This window comes from Dermacentor silvarum, chromosome 1 (assembly GCF_013339745.2).
Source record: "Dermacentor silvarum isolate Dsil-2018 chromosome 1, BIME_Dsil_1.4, whole genome shotgun sequence".
Classification (NCBI taxonomy): Eukaryota; Metazoa; Arthropoda; class Arachnida; order Ixodida; family Ixodidae; genus Dermacentor; species Dermacentor silvarum.
This window is the reverse complement of record NC_051154.1, coordinates 157,839,259-157,858,872: the sequence shown is the minus strand read 5'-3', so window position 1 is coordinate 157,858,872 and position 19,614 is coordinate 157,839,259. Positions and strand designations below refer to the sequence as shown.

At 45.4% G+C, this 19,614-nt stretch overlaps 2 protein-coding genes across 2 annotated transcripts in view; both read left to right on the top strand.

Moving 5' to 3' along the window:
• The window catches only part of LOC119436279 (E3 ubiquitin-protein ligase UHRF1), a 93,693-nt gene that overhangs the window by 38,421 nt on the left and 35,658 nt on the right, over window positions 1-19,614 (top strand). The window contains exon 9 of the mRNA XM_037703079.2: window positions 7,538-7,642. Within this exon, the coding sequence (XP_037559007.1) occupies window positions 7,538-7,642 (105 nt within the window). The remainder of the gene's footprint in view (window positions 1-7,537; window positions 7,643-19,614) is intronic.
• Window positions 14,277-17,189, top strand: LOC125940470 (uncharacterized). The gene is made up of 2 exons (XM_049656701.1): window positions 14,277-15,039; window positions 15,118-17,189. The coding sequence occupies exons 1-2, from the start codon at window positions 14,739-14,741 to the stop codon at window positions 17,049-17,051; spliced, it is 2,235 nt and encodes a 744-aa protein (XP_049512658.1). The 5' UTR covers window positions 14,277-14,738; the 3' UTR covers window positions 17,052-17,189.

Below are 19,614 nucleotides of genomic sequence, written 5' to 3'. Positions count from 1 at the left end.
GACTTACTTTAGTTTATAATGAAGGTTTACTGACTGTTGCACGCCTTTTTGGCCAAAATCTGGGGGCATGCAACTATGCTAGTAATGTCTAATGCAACAGGTCAAAGCTCCCGTGAGCTATCGGCTGGTCTGCCAAGTCGGTGGCCAAGCCTGCACTCTACCGCTGCTGCTGTGCTACTACCACGTTTTACCAACACAACATACTCCTGCATTATCAGTGTGCATTTGTGTGAATACTGTAGTGCATAAACATAAACATTGCATGAGAGAACACGTCACATTGCTTGACAATAAAGACACTTGTATGCATTGGATTTAGTTTTATATAGCATTTTATTGACCACTTCACGTTGATTACAACATGTGCATTGGATCGGCTTAGTAAACTTTTTAATTTTTTATAATCATCAATTTCGTTTTCCATTCTTTTGGCCTTCCTTATTCGCTTAGACAAACCTGCACCTCCATATTCACTGGTATTGGCCACTCGCTCTGACAAATGATAAGAATAGAAAATGAAATGCATTATTACAAAATACAGCCTCTGCTCTGTTCTTGGCAATTGCTTGGCTTATCAGTGTTTCTAAACATACCAGCAGAGTGCTGCAAACCTCCGACTTCATGCAACGCTTGTTGCTGCACGCAAATGTAAAGGAATGCTTTTGTTGCTTTTCAGCATCATCCGCTCACAAACAGCAATGAGCATTCTATGAAAGCAGAGGCCTGCAGCATTTTGAGGGCATGCTCACAAAACACAGTGAAATCTTGATAATTCAAAATCTCGTAATTCAAGTTGACGGATAATTCGAGCTGCTGTGTCGGTCCCAGCAATATCCTATGTATTTGAATAGGGAAAAACCCCTGCAAATTTTACTTGGGAGAACCGTGAAATGGTTATTTCTAACAAAATTTCTCGCTTCCATGGACCACTATTTTGGACAAACCCGAACCAAAGGTGAAGGTTTGATGTGTCACTAGCTACCGTAATGTCGTGTGCCATAAAAATGACAAGAAAATGCGCGCTGGGAGCAGAGACCAAATTTGAGCAAGCAGAGTGGCGCGCGCCCTCTTTCTGATCTGGCTTGAAAGGAGCAGGCAGGGGGGGAAAAGGAGTGGTGGGGGGGGGGGAGTAGAGGAGGCTTCTTAGGTAGCATGTAGTCGTGTGATGATGGAGAAAAGATACCGTATTTTCTAGCTTATAACCAGCACCCCCAGTTACAACCCAGTGAACCATTAATGTACCATAGATGTCCATAGAACATCATGTTTGAGACATTGCACACATCCTATAGATATCTATATTTCTCCAAACAACGTTACAAATACGTACCATGGATAATCTAAGTCCCATCCAGATCACGTTGCTCTAACGTTGAAAGGATGTCGCAGCTGGACATAAGTAACCTCTAATAGATGTTCTTTTTGGGGACGCAGGAGGTCCATAGAACATCTAGTGGATCTTTCCTGCCGACGCTATAATGAGCTGTATACCTGCGAGTACCACAGTAGATGTACTATTGAATGCAAATGAAATGCGAACAGCAGAGTGTGTGGCCAAAACGTAACTAAAAGCACAGTGTGTGGCGTCGGCCAGCAATGATTGTACACATACATGTGGTTTCGATGCGGAGTGCGGGGCTGCTTGTCCTAGTGCGTATTACGTCACCTGTATTTTGTTGGAAGCTTGTATTCTCACCCCGCCATTGCAGTGCCATTCCTATCTGTGATTACTTTTAAGGTGGCTAGCACTGTTGTTGCGCATCCAATGCAATACATTTTTCGTGCTATTCAAATTACGATTAGACACTGGCAGCTTTGATGGTGGTAACAAAAGCAAAGCAATGCACGTTAGCAAGCTGGGTGCATGCCAGCTATATCACGCTACAGATGTAGCGATGGTGCTAGTCACCATAACACTGTACTGCCAGGTGGGTATGGCACTGCCCGAGGAGAGATGAGAAAACAACTTTCAGACAAAATACAGGTGACGTTTATCGCAATAGGGCGAGCAGCGCTGCACTCTTCCTCGAGAACTACATCCCCACGCACGTGCACAACGACTGGCCGACGACATGCACAGTATACCTTTAGTTATGCTTCGGCCACACACTCCGCTATTCGCATTTAATTTGTCCTCGATGGTACATCTGCTGAGGCACACTAATGGCACAGTTACCCCCATTGTCGGCATGTAGCTGGTGACTTTGCTTGAAATGTTTTGTTAACGTGTAAACGTGTGAATGTGAAAATATAAACTGCAACACTTAAGGTGAAATCCTTAGATGGCTCAATGGTCGAAAAATCCGATGTCCAGCGTCGCAGCACCAAAATTCAATGGCACCAAAATTGGGGATTTAACCTTCGGCCTTTGGTGTTAATTAGGTCGAAGCGAATTAAGGCACAGTTCATTAAGATAGAGTTAATTGAGGCACTCTAACCCACGGCCTTTGTTGGGAGTCGGAACCACTTGGAGATATGGGCGAACTGGCCACATCTCCAAATTATCTCCAAGTTGGATTCCAATTGACATGGTGAAGGTAGAGTCGAACCGACTACTTTGGGTGTTCATTAGAGCGAAGTTACTTAAGGCAAGTTAATTACGGCAGAGTTAATTAAGACACTCTAACGCTCGAACTTTGGTGGAAGTCGAACCCACGACTTTTGGTGTTAATTAAGACAAAGTTAATTAAGATACAATTAAGGCACTCAAACCCTCAACCTTTGGTGGGAGTAGAGCCTGCAACCATTGGTGTTAATTATGACGAAGTTAATTAAGGCACAGGTAATTAAGGCACTCGAGTCCACAACTTTGGTAGGAGAAAACAATAGAAGTAACAACGCATGCGAATGACAAATAATTTAATTAATGCTTCGTGAGTGCGCAGGCTTCTGCCTTCATCCTCTTCAGTGTTCGCTAAAGTGACTGTCAACTTTTATATATAGTTCTAGCGCTCATCAAAATGCGAAAACTGTGCTAAGAAAACCGTAAATCCGCATTTTGATCATTATGCATCATTACAAATCCTGCAATGGATAAATGAAAAATAGTGAGTTCAGTAAGCACTAGGTAAAGCACACCAGTGAATCTCACAATGTCATACCAATGTTACTTTTTTATTTATACAACTGATAAAGCTTTATTACAAAAATGATCGGCCTCCAGCCACGCACATGTATGAAATTATTCATTACATGTTCTCGCTGTATACAAACAGGTTAAACGCGGATCTAAAAAAAAAGAACACGTAATCAAAAACAGATTCTTGAAAATTAAACTTTATTAAAAAACAAGTAACGAGTAGGCACAAAATGACTAGTAGGCACAGTTCCACAATTATAATTAAAAAGGATAAAACTGATTAGTAAGAGGTAGTATCACATACTAATTAATGACCAAAAGTGCATGGCCTGCTTGCCAGCACCTGCTTCTGGGGCCACCGGATTCAAGATAGAAAGCCAGTACTTTCTAGCTGCATTGAAAAATATATGGTAAAATAAATTCCATGCAAGCAGAATCCAGAGATTGAATGTTCATCTTGATAGGCAACTTGGTCAGGCAGCTTCTCAGATCACAAAAGTGCCAATAACATAATGCTGCCAGAGACTTAGAGATAGGCATTGCAAATGAGAAATATCCCTGACACTTGAAGAGGAACGCTGGAAACCAAGCGATACAAACATGTGCGAAAATTAACCATCAAAACATTGCCTCCAGAACATTCCCGTAAGCGCTCCGCAAGGCGAACAAACGTACCACAAATAGCAGTCAGAAGCACAGCTCTAAAATTCAGCACTCAACTGTACAGTTCTGCCTAGTATATACGTACTTGGGCCATGGTCAACCGCACAAAAGTCGAAAAGACACAAATAAAGCACACGCTGCTCGCGCCTGGAACATTGCTGCGCACTTGCATCGAGGCGCGTGTTGCTGAATTGATATCAGTGGCGATGCGAAGTCAAAGCTATTGCGAGTTCAAGCTTCTTTTTTTCTTTATAAACTGTCGTAATACATCAGCAAGTTAAAGGTTACGTATTTTCAACAATGTACTAATAGATATAACTGAAAAATAAAGCATCTTTGTATGGGAGAAAGAAAATGACGTAACCGAGACCGAAAGCATAGCGAAAAAATGGCGAAAGTATTGGCTTTTGCTCGCGGTGTCCAGCAGCAACGTTACTAGACCTCCAGCAGTGCGTGCAAAGGTCGTGCTAAATTGCAAAATAATTAATTTAATGCTTTTGCTCTCCTAGCTTCCCATTGTTAGGCATTAGAGACAATTTGCTTGTATTTCTGCGGCATAGTGCGTGCATCGACTCATAACGCACAATGTACGATCAATGCACGAGAGCTTTGAATGTGCAAGAGATGTCCAAATCATAAGGACATTCGACATCCTCTGGATGACCCTTGACTGCCACGTACTAGTCGAACATACTATAGATGTAAACTGGACGTCGTTAAATGTCTTGGATATTTGGCCTTTTGTGGTACATCCAATGGATATTTGTGGTTCACTGGGAACACCCTGGAAAGAAAAAAAACTATCTGCATGTATAGCTCACCGAAATAATGCCATACAACCACACTCAAATCATTGTAAAAACGATCTCCATTTGTGGATGCACGACTCATCCATGTCGTGTATTAGCCTGCGGCCCAGTTTCCGACCTCTTAGGCTGCCATCAAGCGCAGCTTATCGTGATCCGAGTATTGCTTCGCTGGCGCCCCATGTGTGATCCGGCAACGCCGCCAAAGCGCTAATTGGCAATCCGAAAAGACAATGGGCAACCACGAAAGAGGGGAGAAAGGAGCTTCAACACATGGGGTTGAGATGGGGATAGGGTTCTTTAGGAGATGATGAAACTTTGGATGGTGAACTTTTCCTTGAGGTGTGGCTTCACGGCAGTGCATCACGTGCTGCCGTAAAACCACGCTTGTCGAAACTTGCATCAGTTGGGCACTATATTTAGAGGCGCTCTCCTTAGTTCAAACTTAGTTTTATTCGAAGAAATTTCCAGTCCCCTTGAAGTTCGAATTACCAAGATTCTACTATGCTGATCAGACCTCTAAAGCGGCTACTTCTGCTTGCATGACAATGGTGTAGATGCATTAGAAAAAGTAGTCATCTTGCTGTCGAAGACATGGCACAAAATTATCTTTAGCGGTCCTTCAGTGGTGTGCTATGGGCATTTTCATTGGCTTCGGCTTACCTAGCAGTGATCACTGCAGCTTCGCCCCTCACCAATGATGGCAGGCAATGTTAGCTGTGAGGATTGGCAATAGTTATAACAAAGTAATTTCGGCTTCCTCTTCAACTTTGCTATAGTGAACATTTGTTGTGTTCACTAGCACTCTGATTAAGGTGACAGGTAGTAGGATGAGTGTACTATTCAAGGTTTTCACTATCTCCTGAAACACTTAAACTTGCTGTGTTGTGTGTGCATGTATAAAAGTTTCTGTGCTTGTGTATGTGTTCAAGTGCTCATGTTGAGAAAGAAGGAACTGTTCAAGCTGTTTGAACGGACAAAAAAAGGAGTACAAAAAATTCCTTCATGCATGATGTGTTGTGAATAATGTCCTATCGTATACTGTTTATGGGTATACAGTAGGACGTCGTTTATCTGAAGTCTAACTGCGAGAAGTATGCTTAAATTAAGATTTTATTGCGATAGCAATTATATGGACACTCCAGGTTCTTTTTGCTGTCGCCGTCGGAGTGATGTTCCGTATAAAGTCCAAGGACGACAACACTGTCACCGTGCGCCGTATGCTGTATGTGTGAGCGAAAGCATGCAAGGGTGAGCCGACGATCGTAGCTTAATATTACGCGCTCAAGGGAGAAAAGTGGGGAGGAAGCACATTGTCTTTCGTCGCGTGCATGGTGCCGGGGGAGGGGAGGAAGTAAAGAAAGAAAGAAAGAAAGGGGGAGGGGCATTGTACTTCGGCCGCGCGTAGGCTTTATCTTGAAACCCATCTGCTTTGGGGGCACACTCTAGGCGAGCCGACGGCTTGTAGCTTTGCGTGTACTGTGTTCTCGCCACTCAGTTTGCATTGAAGTGATAGACAGCACGAAGGTCACTTCGCTCGGTGCCGCTGCCGCGCTTCCTCGTGCCAGTGTTTTGACAGCGAGTGTCCGCGGTCATCGAGTGTGATGTGTTCATGTTTACCTGTGTGTGCTGACACCATGCTTGTTAATGGAGTTAGTACGTAAGCTAATGTTTGCGAGCTTACACAGCCGATAAGTTGACTATCCTTACTTTGTGTAGCTGTCTACTAATTTGCTATAGCAGTCGATGTTTCGCCTTTAGGGCAAAACTACAGCTTTTTTAAGCTGTTCAGAAAGTAGGGGTGTGCGAATATTCAACATTTCGAATGTGAATCGAGTATTATATATTAGGTATTCATATGGTGATTTAAAAACCATGTCCACTAGCAGCCAGTAAACTCAAACATTTTTTCAGCTTTAGCTGAAGTGTGCAATATTTACTTGAAATATAATTGTTAATCATGCATTTCACATTTTGCGATGTGTTGTAATGTGATGAAGTTTGGATGTTTTGAGTGTCCCGTCTGTGTATTGCCAGCAGTGCTAACAGCCCACAAATTCAGTTGAGAGCTGGTGATGATGCACCAGGTTTTCCCATTATGCCTTTCAGTTGCACAAGTAAAATTGCAACTGCTTGATAGCCGCAGGCCAGCATGAAATGTTTAATAAGACACTGTCACTGCTGCTAGCTGAGCAGCTGCACACATGTAATCTCTGACTCAATGTTTGTTGATAGCTGGCAGTGAGGCTGACAGTGTCAAAACTTGCCCCTGCAGTTTGTTGTTTATTCACCACAGGTTTTCCGAAAACAAAAACAATTGTGTGGTGTTCAAATTTTTGGTTGCCATTATACTTGTGGAGCACATGGCAGTGCAAATTAAAATAATCGAACAAGTCCGGAAAATTGGTCAGCTACAGTACCCTTATTTGCTCAAGTTCACTTTAATAGTATTGCTAGACTTTCACTTGGTTTGTAAACAAGTATTTCTTGTAAGCACTCGCTTTGCTTTTTGAAATCGAGGTAGTTTATAGAATTATGGAGTGACATTCTTCTGACTATTGGTGATTAATGTATGGTGGGCAGTCTGGGGGACGGCAGGAAGGGTGGAGGAACAGGTGCAACGGCCATGCCTCTTGTGCTGTGGAAGAAGCAGCAGGAGAACGAACAGAAGTACTATCAACAGGGTTTTTCATTCTTTGTACCTGTACTGTTTATCCTCTTCGCTAAATGTATTGTGACAAGGGAACGAGCAGCAAAGCAGCAAACGAGGCACCGGCGACGTACAGGTCACAAATGCCACTTTAATGCAACGTACAAGTTTATACAGCCGCATGTAGCAACAACTGTATCGGAGCAGCCAACAGCGCTGGTGCTGGCCATTCACTCTCAAAGAGATGATTATGATGTCTTTGTGTTGTAAACAACAATCCATTGAAAATTACTGTTTGTCATTCAGAAAGAACGACCATTCATTGGTTTTTGCCTGCAGGTGTCAGAATCTGGTTGCCATCGGCCACCTGTTGCAGGAATACATGGCAGGGAGTCAGATGGGGCTTACTCTATTGTTCTTTCAGGAGGCTATGAGGATGACCAGGTAACTTCTTTTATTGCATTCTTTATTCTTTTGTCTAGTCTTAGTGAAAGCTCTTATAAAGTAAAACCTCATATATTCAGATTTCACGGTTCCGGAAAAATGTCCGAATCAACCGAAGATTCAAATTATCAAATGTTTCAAGAAAACAAATAAATACTTCTACACCAACATGTTTTTATTTGCTGAAGGAGTCCACCCCCAACCCTCATTTCTATTTTGCACAAATTCGGCGGGGAAGCTTGAGTTCTCGTCGTCTTGCAACTGATAAGTGCTCGCATGCGGTGAGGGCCTCACGACTTCCCTGGCATTGTGGCAGCTATGCGAGATGCGCGTCTTCATCCAAAGTAGATGTGCTTTACTCTCGTGCGCACATCCCGATTATTTTATCACCACTGAGCGGGTCGTAAATGTCATTACTTTCATTACTGCTTCAGGTTGTGAGTAGGCTTGTACGAATATTCGATATTTTCGAATAGTTGAACGAATAATGCACTATTCGTTATTCGCTTCGATTCGAATTTTGTTATTTGGAAATTTCGAAGTATTCGGCTCGAACGAATAGCCAAACACAGCATGGAGAAGGCGTTTTCGGAAGTTTCGGTTTTGGATTCAATAATACTTTTCCCAATCCAAACCAAGCCAGGAAAACAGAACTATACTCAGAACAAAGGCGTACAAAACCGCATCTCATCGGCGTGGTGGTATGGTCGATTGCGTTTAGTGGGCGACTCTGTCTCTGCCGCGGCGGCATTTGATCAATCCCAGCCGCCTTGGATCACTCCAGAGAGCACCATGGGGGACTTGCATGCGGCCAGCAATCCAATTTGGAACTTTTTTGTAAAGATTCCGCCGGGAACCAAAGCTCGATGTCTTAAATGCAAGGCAGTCCTGAAGACCCCGACAAGTACAACAACCCTAGCAACGCATTTAAGGAGACACCCAGACTTGCACAAGGACTACCAAGAGAAGCGGAACGCACGCGAAAGGCCATCCAAGCTCAAGGGGGCAAGCAAGGCAAGTGTTTAACAGCCATCCATAGCCAACAGTTTCAAGCCGAAAATGAAAGCGTCGGCCCCAAAAGCCCAACAGATGACAGAAAGGATAGCTCGCTTCGTAGCTCGTGGTATGCACCCCTACAACATTGTCGAAGAACCGGGTTTCCTCAACATAGTGAAGTTCGCTATGCCGAATTATGCCGTGCCGTCTCGGACAACGTTCTCGAGAGCCATTATTCCGGACCTCTACGCATCAAGCAAAGAGAAGGTGCAAAATAGGCTCGGGGACATTTTTGCAAGCGGAGTGGAGTCACTTTCAATCGCAACTGATGGTTGGACATCGCGGGCAAATGACAGCTACGTTTGTGTAACTTATCACGTCATGGACAATGACTTCATGCAACACGTGCATGCATTGGCTTGCACGGAGATGACAGACTCTCACACTGCAGCAAACCTGGAGCTATTTATCACAGGTGTCATCGAGGAGTGGGAACTTCCAGCCCACGATACTGTGCCGATCTTCGTTGTTACAGATAATGGAAGGAACTTCTGCAGTAGCGGGGTCGTCCTGGAATAGTGTGCAGTGTTTCGGACACACCCTTCAGTTGTGTCAGTGATGCCAAAAGAGAAGTGTCAGGGTTTTTGCAGCTCTGTGCTAAAGCCAGAGCGATTGTGGCTACATACAAACGGAGTGCCAAGGCCGGCTTCAGGAAATTCAGAGAAACATGCAGCTAGACCCTCTCGAGGTTATACAAGACGTTCCGACAGCGATGGAACAGTGCCATGATGCCATGATGGCCAGGCTCGTGAAGCTCCGTACGGTCATCACGGTAGAACTTTTAGAATCTGACGCAGTTCCAAACTTGAACGCAAGTGAGTGGAAGCTTATGAATGCAGCATTGCAAGTCTTGAAGCCACTTGACCATGCCACAACTGAACTGTCTGGGGACAGATATCCCACGCTGTCACAAGTCATTTCCCTGTTGCAGTGTACCGAGGTTGTTCTAGCTGAACTTGTTTCCGAAGGTGGTGAGGCAGCATTGCTTGCCTCAAGCCTTTTGCATAGCATCAAAATGAGGTTCCCTGATATCTTGATGTCACGCTTTCCTGCATTGGCAATGTTGGTCGATCCTAGATACAAAAATGTCTGTTATGCTGAACGACCTGCAAAGCAATGGGCGTTCACTCTACTCACAACAGCAGCAGAAGAGACTGTGCCAGTTCATGAACATGGTACAGCACCTGCTCTGCAGACCCATCAGGGGACTCTGTGTGGAGTGCTTTTACACACTTCAGTAACTTGTCACGTCATGGACAGCGACTTCATGCAACACGTGCATGCATTGGCTTGCACGGAGATGACAGACTCTCACACTGCAGCAAACCTGGAGCTATTTATCACAGGTGTCATCGAGGAGTGGGAACTTCAAGCCCACGATGCTGTGCCGATCTTTGTCGTTACAGATAATGGAAGGAACTTTACTTCTGCAGTAGCGGGGTCGTCCTGGAACAGTGTGCAGTGTTTCGGACACACCCTTCAGTTGTGTGTCAGTGATGCCAAAAGAGAAGTGTCAGGGTTTTTGCAGCTCTGTGCTAAAGCCAGAGCGATTGTGGCTACATACAAACGGAGTGCCAAGGCCGGCTTCAGGAAATTCAGAGAAACATGCAGCTAGACCCTCTCGAGGTTATACAAGACGTTCCGACAGCGATAGAACAGTGCCATGATGGCCAGGCTCGTGAAGCTTCGTACGGTCATCACTGTAGAACTTTCAGAATCTGACGCAGTTCCAAACTTGAATGCAAGTGAGTGGAAGTTTATGAATGCAGCAGTGCAAGTCTTGAAGCCACTTGACCATGCCACAACTGAACTGTCTGGGGACAGATATCCCACGCTGTCACAAGTCATTTCCCTGTTGCAGTGTACCGAGGTGGTTCTAGCTGAACTTGTTTCCGAAAGGTGGTGAGGCAGCATTGCTTGCCTCAAGCCTTTTGCACAGCATCAAAACGAGGTTCCCTGATATCTTGATGTCACGCTTTCCTGCATTGGCAATGTTGGTCGATCCTAGATACAAAAATGTCTGTTATGCTGAACGACCTGCAAAGCAATGGGCGTTCACTCTACTCACAACAGCAGCAGAAGAGACTGTGCCAGTTCATGAACATGGTACAGCACCTGCTCTGCAGACCCATCAGGGGACTCTGTGTGGAGTGCTTTTACACACTTCAGTAACTTGTCACGTCATGGACAGCGACTTCATGCAACACGTGCATGCATTGGCTTGCACGGAGATGACAGACTCTCACACTGCAGCAAACCTGGAGCTATTTATCACAGGTGTCATCGAGGAGTGGGAACTTCAAGCCCACGATGCTGTGCCGATCTTTGTCGTTACAGATAATGGAAGGAACTTTACTTCTGCAGTAGCGGGGTCGTCCTGGAACAGTGTGCAGTGTTTCGGACACACCCTTCAGTTGTGTGTCAGTGATGCCAAAAGAGAAGTGTCAGGGTTTTTGCAGCTCTGTGCTAAAGCCAGAGCGATTGTGGCTACATACAAACGGAGTGCCAAGGCCGGCTTCAGGAAATTCAGAGAAACATGCAGCTAGACCCTCTCGAGGTTATACAAGACGTTCCGACAGCGATAGAACAGTGCCATGATGGCCAGGCTCGTGAAGCTTCGTACGGTCATCACTGTAGAACTTTCAGAATCTGACGCAGTTCCAAACTTGAATGCAAGTGAGTGGAAGTTTATGAATGCAGCAGTGCAAGTCTTGAAGCCACTTGACCATGCCACAACTGAACTGTCTGGGGACAGATATCCCACGCTGTCACAAGTCATTTCCCTGTTGCAGTGTACCGAGGTGGTTCTAGCTGAACTTGTTTCCGAAAGTGGTGAGGCAGCATTGCTTGCCTCAAGCCTTTTGCACAGCATCAAAACGAGGTTCCCTGATATCTTGATGTCACGCTTTCCTGCATTGGCAATGTTGGTCGATCCTAGATACAAAAATGTCTGTTATGCTGAACGACCTGCAAAGCAATGGGCGTTCACTCTACTCACAACGGCAGCAGAAGAGACTGTGCCAGTTCATAAATATGGTACAGCAACAAGTGAGAACAGCAGCTGCTCTGCAGACCCATCAGGGGACTCTGTGTGGAGTGCTTTTACACACTTCAGTTCGCGTGCACATCATCAGTCAAGCCGTACAATCTCGGATGAGGTCGCTGTGTACTTGAAGGCCCCCCTTCTTTCCCGGTCCGAAGACCCCCATGTGTGGTGGAAAAGCAAGGGCAGCCACCTTTACCCAACCCTGGTTGCAGCTGCCCGTAGGTATCCTTCGTTACCAGCCACCCAGACAAGAAGTGAAAGGCTTTTTTCCACTGCAGGAACCGTTGTAAGCTGCAGAAGGGAGCACCTGAAACCCCAGCATGTGGAACAGCTAGTGTTTTTGCACGAAAATTTGTAGATTTTCGTAAATAATCAAGTTGTTTACTTTCCTTGAATAAATCCCAGACCTTAGCCCTCTGCCGTTTTTTTTTTCTTTACTTGCTACTATTTGAAGTATTCACTTCGAAATTATTCGAGAAGAATTAATGTTATTGGGGGGGGAACCTCAAGGTCCGCCGGCTACCATGCTGTCTTGATGAAACAGAGACGGCATATCTTAAGCGCGTACACTTCTTTTAATGGAACAGTGAATATTGAAAAGAATGGTTTCATGCCCTCGAGCGAGCGGAGCTCATGAGGCGCAAAACGATGATGATGAACGATCGTCTGCTAGACATATGAAAGACGAAGTTCCAAAATCTTCCCGCGCCCAGCAGATGGCGTTATTCAATTTCCAATGGGTAGAGCAGTTGAACAGGGTGTCTGACTTCGGATCCGCCCGGCAAACGCAGTGAACAGGAGCGGACCTTTCCATCACGTCCGTTATGTAGTTCCAGTATTCTTGCCATCACGCAAACTTGCCGAGGACGTTTTTTGTCACCGATGAGAACTAAATTTCCTTCCTTCAGCAAGTCGGTGCGTTTCGCTTTGTTAATGGCAAAGTTGCTCAATTCACCTAGGTATTATTTTTGCCAGTGATCCCAAAATGTTTTCAGGTCTTCTTCTCGTTTTTCAACATTCTGTTCAGCTGACTTTCGTTGTTAGTATCTACCGATACTTCATAAGGTGGTAGAGATGTAATTCTTCGACCTACTAGGAAACTTGCTGGGCAAAGTGGGTAAGGCTCATCGACGTCATTATATACGAAGGTTAAAGGACGTGAATTCGGCATGGCCTCTACTTCGGTTAAAAGCGTAGTGAGCTCAGTATAGCCCACGAGTCTTCTTCCGAGCATTTTTTGCAAGCAGCTTTTCACAGAACGTACTAGTCTCTTGTAGAAACCTCCCCACCAAGGAGCACTTGGGCACAGAAACTTCCACTGAATTTCTGATGCTGCGAAAAATGAGATTATGTCTGGGTTTCTAATAGTTTTCCAAAACTTCCCCAATATTTTGGACGTCTTCACAAAAGTGCGGGCATTGTCGCTGTACATGATCTTGCATACTCCTCTTCGTGAAATAAATCTCCTGAATGCAAAGAGGAACTTATCGGCAGTCACGTCTTCGACCAACTCTAAATGTATGGCCCGAGTGACAGCGCAAGTAAATAGTGCAATAGCACGTCGATGACCACTTTCCTTGACGTGTAATGGTCCACCAAGAAAGGCTCTGCTTTAGTAAACCTGTCTTCTGGTAAAGGAGGTGTTTCTTGCTGTACTGGCTTTGCTTGCAGCCGCTGACATGCCAGGCATCGACGTATGGTTTTCTTGACTAGTTGTCTGGCCTGTGGAATCCAAAATCGTTCACAAATCTGAATCAGGGTATCTCGGACGCCGCCGTGTAGTACCTTCATATGGGCTTGTCGGATAGTCAGCGTTGTAAAGTGACTTTCTTTCGGCAATAGAATCAGATTTTGACTTCCGTAGTTCTCGTTTTTGCTATGAGCATGACCTTGTACACTGATTAATCTGTCCTTGTCGAAGAAAAGTCATAGATGCTTAATCTGGCTCAGCAAGTGAATGGGCTTGTTTTCCGAAAGACACTTCAGTTCGTCGCTGAAATGTGTCTTTTGCTCTACACGTATCAGGTAGAATTCAGCTTCTTCGTATATCTTAACACCCAAGCTATGACCCTTAACAGTTTAATACGAGAACTGAACTGCTCCGTGTCAATTATTCTCTCCAAGGGTGGTTCCGTGCTGACAGCATGAGTACATGTAATGTTGACACATTCCAGTGTTCCTGTTTGCGTGTCTTGACAAAAGTCTTCTGGCCACCTTAAAGGATCGTTCATCCATTTCGGTCCGTGCCACCACAGCTCTGTCTGCTGTAATCTGTCAGCTGTGAGTCCTCTCGTCAGTAAGTCTGCTGGATTTTCTTTGCCTGGACAGAAGTGCCAAAAGGAAGAATCTGTTAGCTTGTGGATTTCGGCCACTCGGTTTCTGACGAAACTCTTCCAAGTCGTCGGTTCTTTTCTAATTCAGCAGAACGTAATTTGCGAGTCAGACCAAATTGTTACTTCTTAAAGTCTAGGTCACAGTTCCTTAAAAGATAACGGTACATGCGAGCCATTAAGGGGAGACACGGCTCTTAGGAGCCGAAAATTTGCCCAAAAATCGAGTTTTCAGAATTGTAATTTTTGTGTTCCTACTACCATCCCGCACCTGCCTGCAACTTTTTATTAAAAAATACCAAGTATTTACGGCGTAACAGCAATTCAAAGATTCGTTGGCACACCCACAGACCTTTAAATTGTGGACAAATCGCACTTATTTCGGCTGCCTGTAACTCGCGAACGGCTCGCTCCACCGCGGCCATTTTGGTATCGTTGGAAAGCTTGTGCGTTTGGCTTCTTTTTATCACTCGGTAAGCAACCCTGTTGTCGCCGCCTTCACAAATAAAACGGAAAAAAAAAAGTGCCCATAGAAAGTCGTCATTGGCCAGTTGGGATCACGTGGCTAAGATGGCGTCACCTTATTGGCTTAGGGCACTGGATTGAAAAATCTGGCTGGTAGAGGCGCCATTTTGCCTTTGGTTGCGACCGCGCTACGACGAACATGCCTGGAGGACCGAAAAAGTTCCACACTGTGTATCAGTTCGGCCGAAAGCGAGCGAAAAATAAGAAACGCGCTAAGGGCACGACATCGCGGGACACTGCAACGGATCAGCAAGCGACCCTCGTCGCTAAGACACCCGACAACGGCGATGGAGGTGATAGCGGTTCGACATCGCGCGGCCCTGCAACCGATGCGCAAGTGACTCGTGGTGCTGGGGTATCCGACAACGGCAGTCCGCTAAATAAGGGCACAACCTCGCGCGGCTCTACAACGGGTCAGCAAGCAACTCGCGGCGACGCTGGTGATAGCGATCTGCAGAACGACGGCTTCCTACGCGCCGCCCCCGGTCGTGTGATAGTTGCGGCTCGTGGCGATGCAGGTGATAGCGATCTGCAGTATGACGGCATCCTTCGCGCCGACTCCGGCCGTGTGATAGTTGCGGCACGCGGCGACGCTGGTGATAGCGATCTACAGAACGACGGCTTCCTTGGCACCGACTCCGGCCGTGTGATAGTTGCGGCTCGCGGCGACGCTGGTGATACCGATCTGCAGAACGACGGCATCCTTCGCGCCGATACCGGCCGTGTGAGAGTTGACGCTAGAACTGTCACGAGCAGCGAAATAGCTCAAGTGAGTGCCCGTGATCAAGTCACGCTTGATAGACTCGAGTCGACGCCGGCAACAGCGCGAAAGACTGCTGTTTTCACTGATGCAAGTGACGCGTCATCGGCCTCAGCCGTGGACAATGCTGCTTTATACGCGATTGTTGACCTGAACCTTCTGAATGTGCTGCTCGCTGCCCTGCAGTGCAAGGTATGCGGAGGGTGTGCGAAACTAGTCACGGGCGACCGTGACTACGGCCTCGCCAAGAAACTGGTCGTGTTGTGCGAGAATTGTGGTGAAGTTGCGGCGCAATGGAATTCGCGCAGAGTTGATGGTGAAAAGACATGTAATCCATTTGAGATTAACATGTTAGCCACACGTGCAATGCTCAGCAGTGGAAATGGCCAAACAGCCATGAACGACATCTTCGCGTCGATGGGGCTTTCGCGCCGGGGGCTCCACAATAAAACGTTTCAGCGCCACCTGAAGAAGACGCTAGAGCCTGCTGCCACCCGAGCTGCCGCGACCGTTATGACTCGGTGCGCGAAAGAAGTCACTGAACTGTATGATGACATTTGTTTTGGACACAAAAAGAACATTGCCGTGTGCTACGACGGAACTTGGTTGACAAGGGGACATTCCTCACATATTGGTGTTGGAACTGTTGTGGAGCTCTTCACTGGATATGTGCTCGATTATCATGTGATGTCTAACTTTTGTTTGGGGTGCGAGAATGGTCCTAAGCCAGACAGTGAGGGCTATGACCTTTGGAAGTTGAGCCACCAGTGCCAGAAAAACACAAGCTGCAAGTCTGGCCAGATGGAAGTAGAAGCAGGCAAAATCTTGTTTGAGAGGTCGCTTCAGCGACATAACCTTCGTTATACCACCATGTTGTGTGACGGTGACAGCCGCACATACAATGCAATTAGAGAGGCAAAAGTTTACGGATACATTGAAGTAGAAAAAGAGGATTGCGTTAACCATGTCAGAAAACGCATGGGCACTGCACTCCGCAACTTATTACAGAAACACAAGGGTGAAGGCAAACGAAGCCTCGGTGGCAAGGGGAGATTGACAGCTGAGCTGGTCGACAGGTTGGCTATCTACTATGGCCGAGCCCTAAAATCGCATGTTGGTGATGTGGAAGCCATGAGCCGTGCAGTGATGGCAACTTTTTATCATGTGACTTCCACTGACAGTTGCCCAAACCACGCCCTGTGCCCGGCTGGTGAGCAGTCTTGGTGCCCCCACAATGCAGCAAAGGCCAAAGGGGAGCCAGAGCCTAGGCACAAGTATAATTTGCCTAGTGATGTGGCTGCAGCTCTTTTGCCAGTGTACCAGCGCTTGTCAGAAAAGAGCCTGCTGCAGAGGTGCCTGAGGGGAAGGACTCAGAATTCGAACGAGTCTCTGCACTCTGTAATCTGGAGCCTGCTAGCAAAAGAGCAGCACTGGTCTCTAGTTGCAGTACAGGCAGCTGTTGCAGAAGCTGTGCTACGTTTTAATGCCGGCAACGAGTATGCAGCTGCAGCAGTGCTAACACAGCTGGACATGAATATAACACCCACTGGGTCCAGCAGGGCAAAAGAAAAGGACTTGCGGCGTAGCACAAGTTCTTCCAAAAAAAGGGCAGCATCACTTGGCCTTGCTAAGGCAGTCAAAAAAAAGCACCACGACAGCATGCATCCTGACTACTCCCCTGGTTCATTTTGAGAGATATTGGTGGGGGTGTCTGTCAATAAACGCAAATATTTTTGTCCGTTTTCTCATAGCAGCATTTCTGATGGTGTCATGGTCTTGGAGCAACAATATCTCCAGTTGTACTTATCCTATCGCAGTAATTCTTTTTTTGTCTGAAAGGTAGTGAATTGGTGAGTGAAGTAGGCCTAAAATATGAATAAATATTAATACAGAAAATTTCTAAAAATAATAATTTTTCCTGGCAGTTGCATTAGCTTTTACTTTGAAAATTTTGACATGCTCTAATTTTGGTCCAAATTTGTGAAAAACATTATTTCTTGCCTGGTTGGACCCCTGTATCATCCCAGATCAATTTAGTGTTCAAGCATTTGCCGTAATCACCACAAACATGTCGTGAAATGTTTTTCCTCGTTTTCTCAAAACGACATTTTTGATGGTAGTGTAGTTTTGGAGTGACGATATCTCTGGTTCTACTTATCTTATCGCAATAATTCTTTTTTTGTCAGAAAGGTCGACAAACTGGTAATGAAGTGGGCCTAAAATATGAACAAATATCATTACAGAAATTTTGAAAAAGTTATAATTTCTCCAGGGTTTTACTAATGCCTTCTGCTTACAAAAGTGTGACATGCTGTAATTTCGGCATAAATCAGTTTAGAACATTCATTCTTGTAGCACTGCAACCTCTGATCATTCAACATCATTTTGATGTGCCAGTCTCCTTCATAACAGCCAGCATTGTAGAGAGAAGTTACCTCCAAATTAGTCCATACAAAAAAACATGAATTGCTTATATTTTGAAAAGTACTTGTTGCATGCAAAAACCAATTGCATATTTGAAATCAGCATGTCAAAATACTGAAGTGATGGAAGTTTGATCAAATTGTGGCCATAAATAAAAAATTGAAAAAAAAGTGGGGTGTCTCCCCTTAACTCAAGTTGAGCCAGTGTCATTGTTTTGAGTGGCGCAACTCTTGTCTTTGCGAACATGATTGTACTACAAGCGTTTCCGGCAGAATCAAACATGGATACATAAGCAAGTGCTCCGTATGCTGATTCGCTTGTGTCGAAAAAGATGTGTAGATTAGTTTCGAAAATCGGACTTTCCATTCCGGCGCCCAAAAATCTGGGGATGTTGAAGTCTTGAAGTTGAGATATTTCATGACTCCATTTTATCCATGCGTCCGCTAGATGGGATGGTAAAGGTTCATCCCATTGGAGATTGGCTCTCCAAAGGTCTTGCAAAAATATCTTTGCTCTCACAACAAAAGGAGACAACAGACCTAAGGGGTCATAAAATCTTGCCACTGCTTGCAGAGCGAAACACTTGGTCGCTTCATGCTGTAAAATAGAGTGCAAGATGTTCACTGGACGGAAGAAGAAACTGTCATTGTGATTGAATCTTTAAAATTGGCAGTCACAGTAGGATCATTGCGTTTCCACTTCCTTATGTTCATAGAAACATCTCTGAATATGTTAATTATTTCTTCATGCATCCTAATGGCATCTTCTGTTGTGTCAGCTCCAATCAGAAGGTCGTCCATGTACATCGATTTCTGAAGCAGTAAAGCTTTCCTTTTGTAGTTACCCTCGGCGCACCAAAAATGATGTTGCAACGTGGTCATCAAAAGAAAAGAACTTGAAGTGGCTCCAATTGGCACTCTGGTCATCCTCCAGATTTCTTGTTCTGGTAAAGGTTGGTTTGTCCGAGGAGGCTCTGTAAACCAGAGGAATCTCAGTGAATCTCTGTCCTCCTCATGCTGGCCAATTTGAAGGAAGGCCTTTTCAACATCTGCTGTCATAGCTACCTTGTATCGCCGGAAACGCAAAAGTAATGCGGCTACATCTGGGTTTAAGCTCGGCCCGGATTCCAAATTTGTTTTCAATGACTTAGCTCGTAAAAGAATCTCCCGTAACATGGAACAGTACGTTGAAGGACTCGTTTGAAGAGCTTTGAGGCTCCTTACATGCACCTGTACTTGGTCATAGAGATCTCGAAGTTGTGTGATGTCCGAAGACGGGGGGGGGGGGGGACGAGATAGGTCTCAAATTTAAAATGCTTCGAGGGTGCTCTTGAACAATTATACTTTCATCTCCGAAGCGTTCATGCGAGGATGTGTCGAAAACGATGCAAATCTTTGTTGTAGTCCGGTCTTCCTTGATCACCGCTCGATGCGGCATGTAGTAAATTCGAAATTTGCTCGTGGAACTTGAATAGGAAACTCTTTCTGCTGATCCTTCTTCCAGATATCCACGAATGGTCTTGTCGTACCTTTCCAATAGGCTGCGGTCCTTGCTGAGTTTGCGCATCAAATTGCCAAGACATTTAGTGGCCACAGAGAAATTGTCTGCCAAGTCCACCGTTTTCTTCCAAAGAAGTCGAACTTGATAACGACCGTCCCTTTTAGTTATATTTTTCTTGAACTCTTGTAGCGTCAGTACACTATCAAGCAGGCTTTCCTCATCAGCACTGACACCTAGACTTTCCAGGTCCCAAAATCGCGAGAGAACCTCTGAGACAGTGTCCTCTTCTATGCAGGTTCGGAGCACAATGACGCTGGAACAGTGAACAATG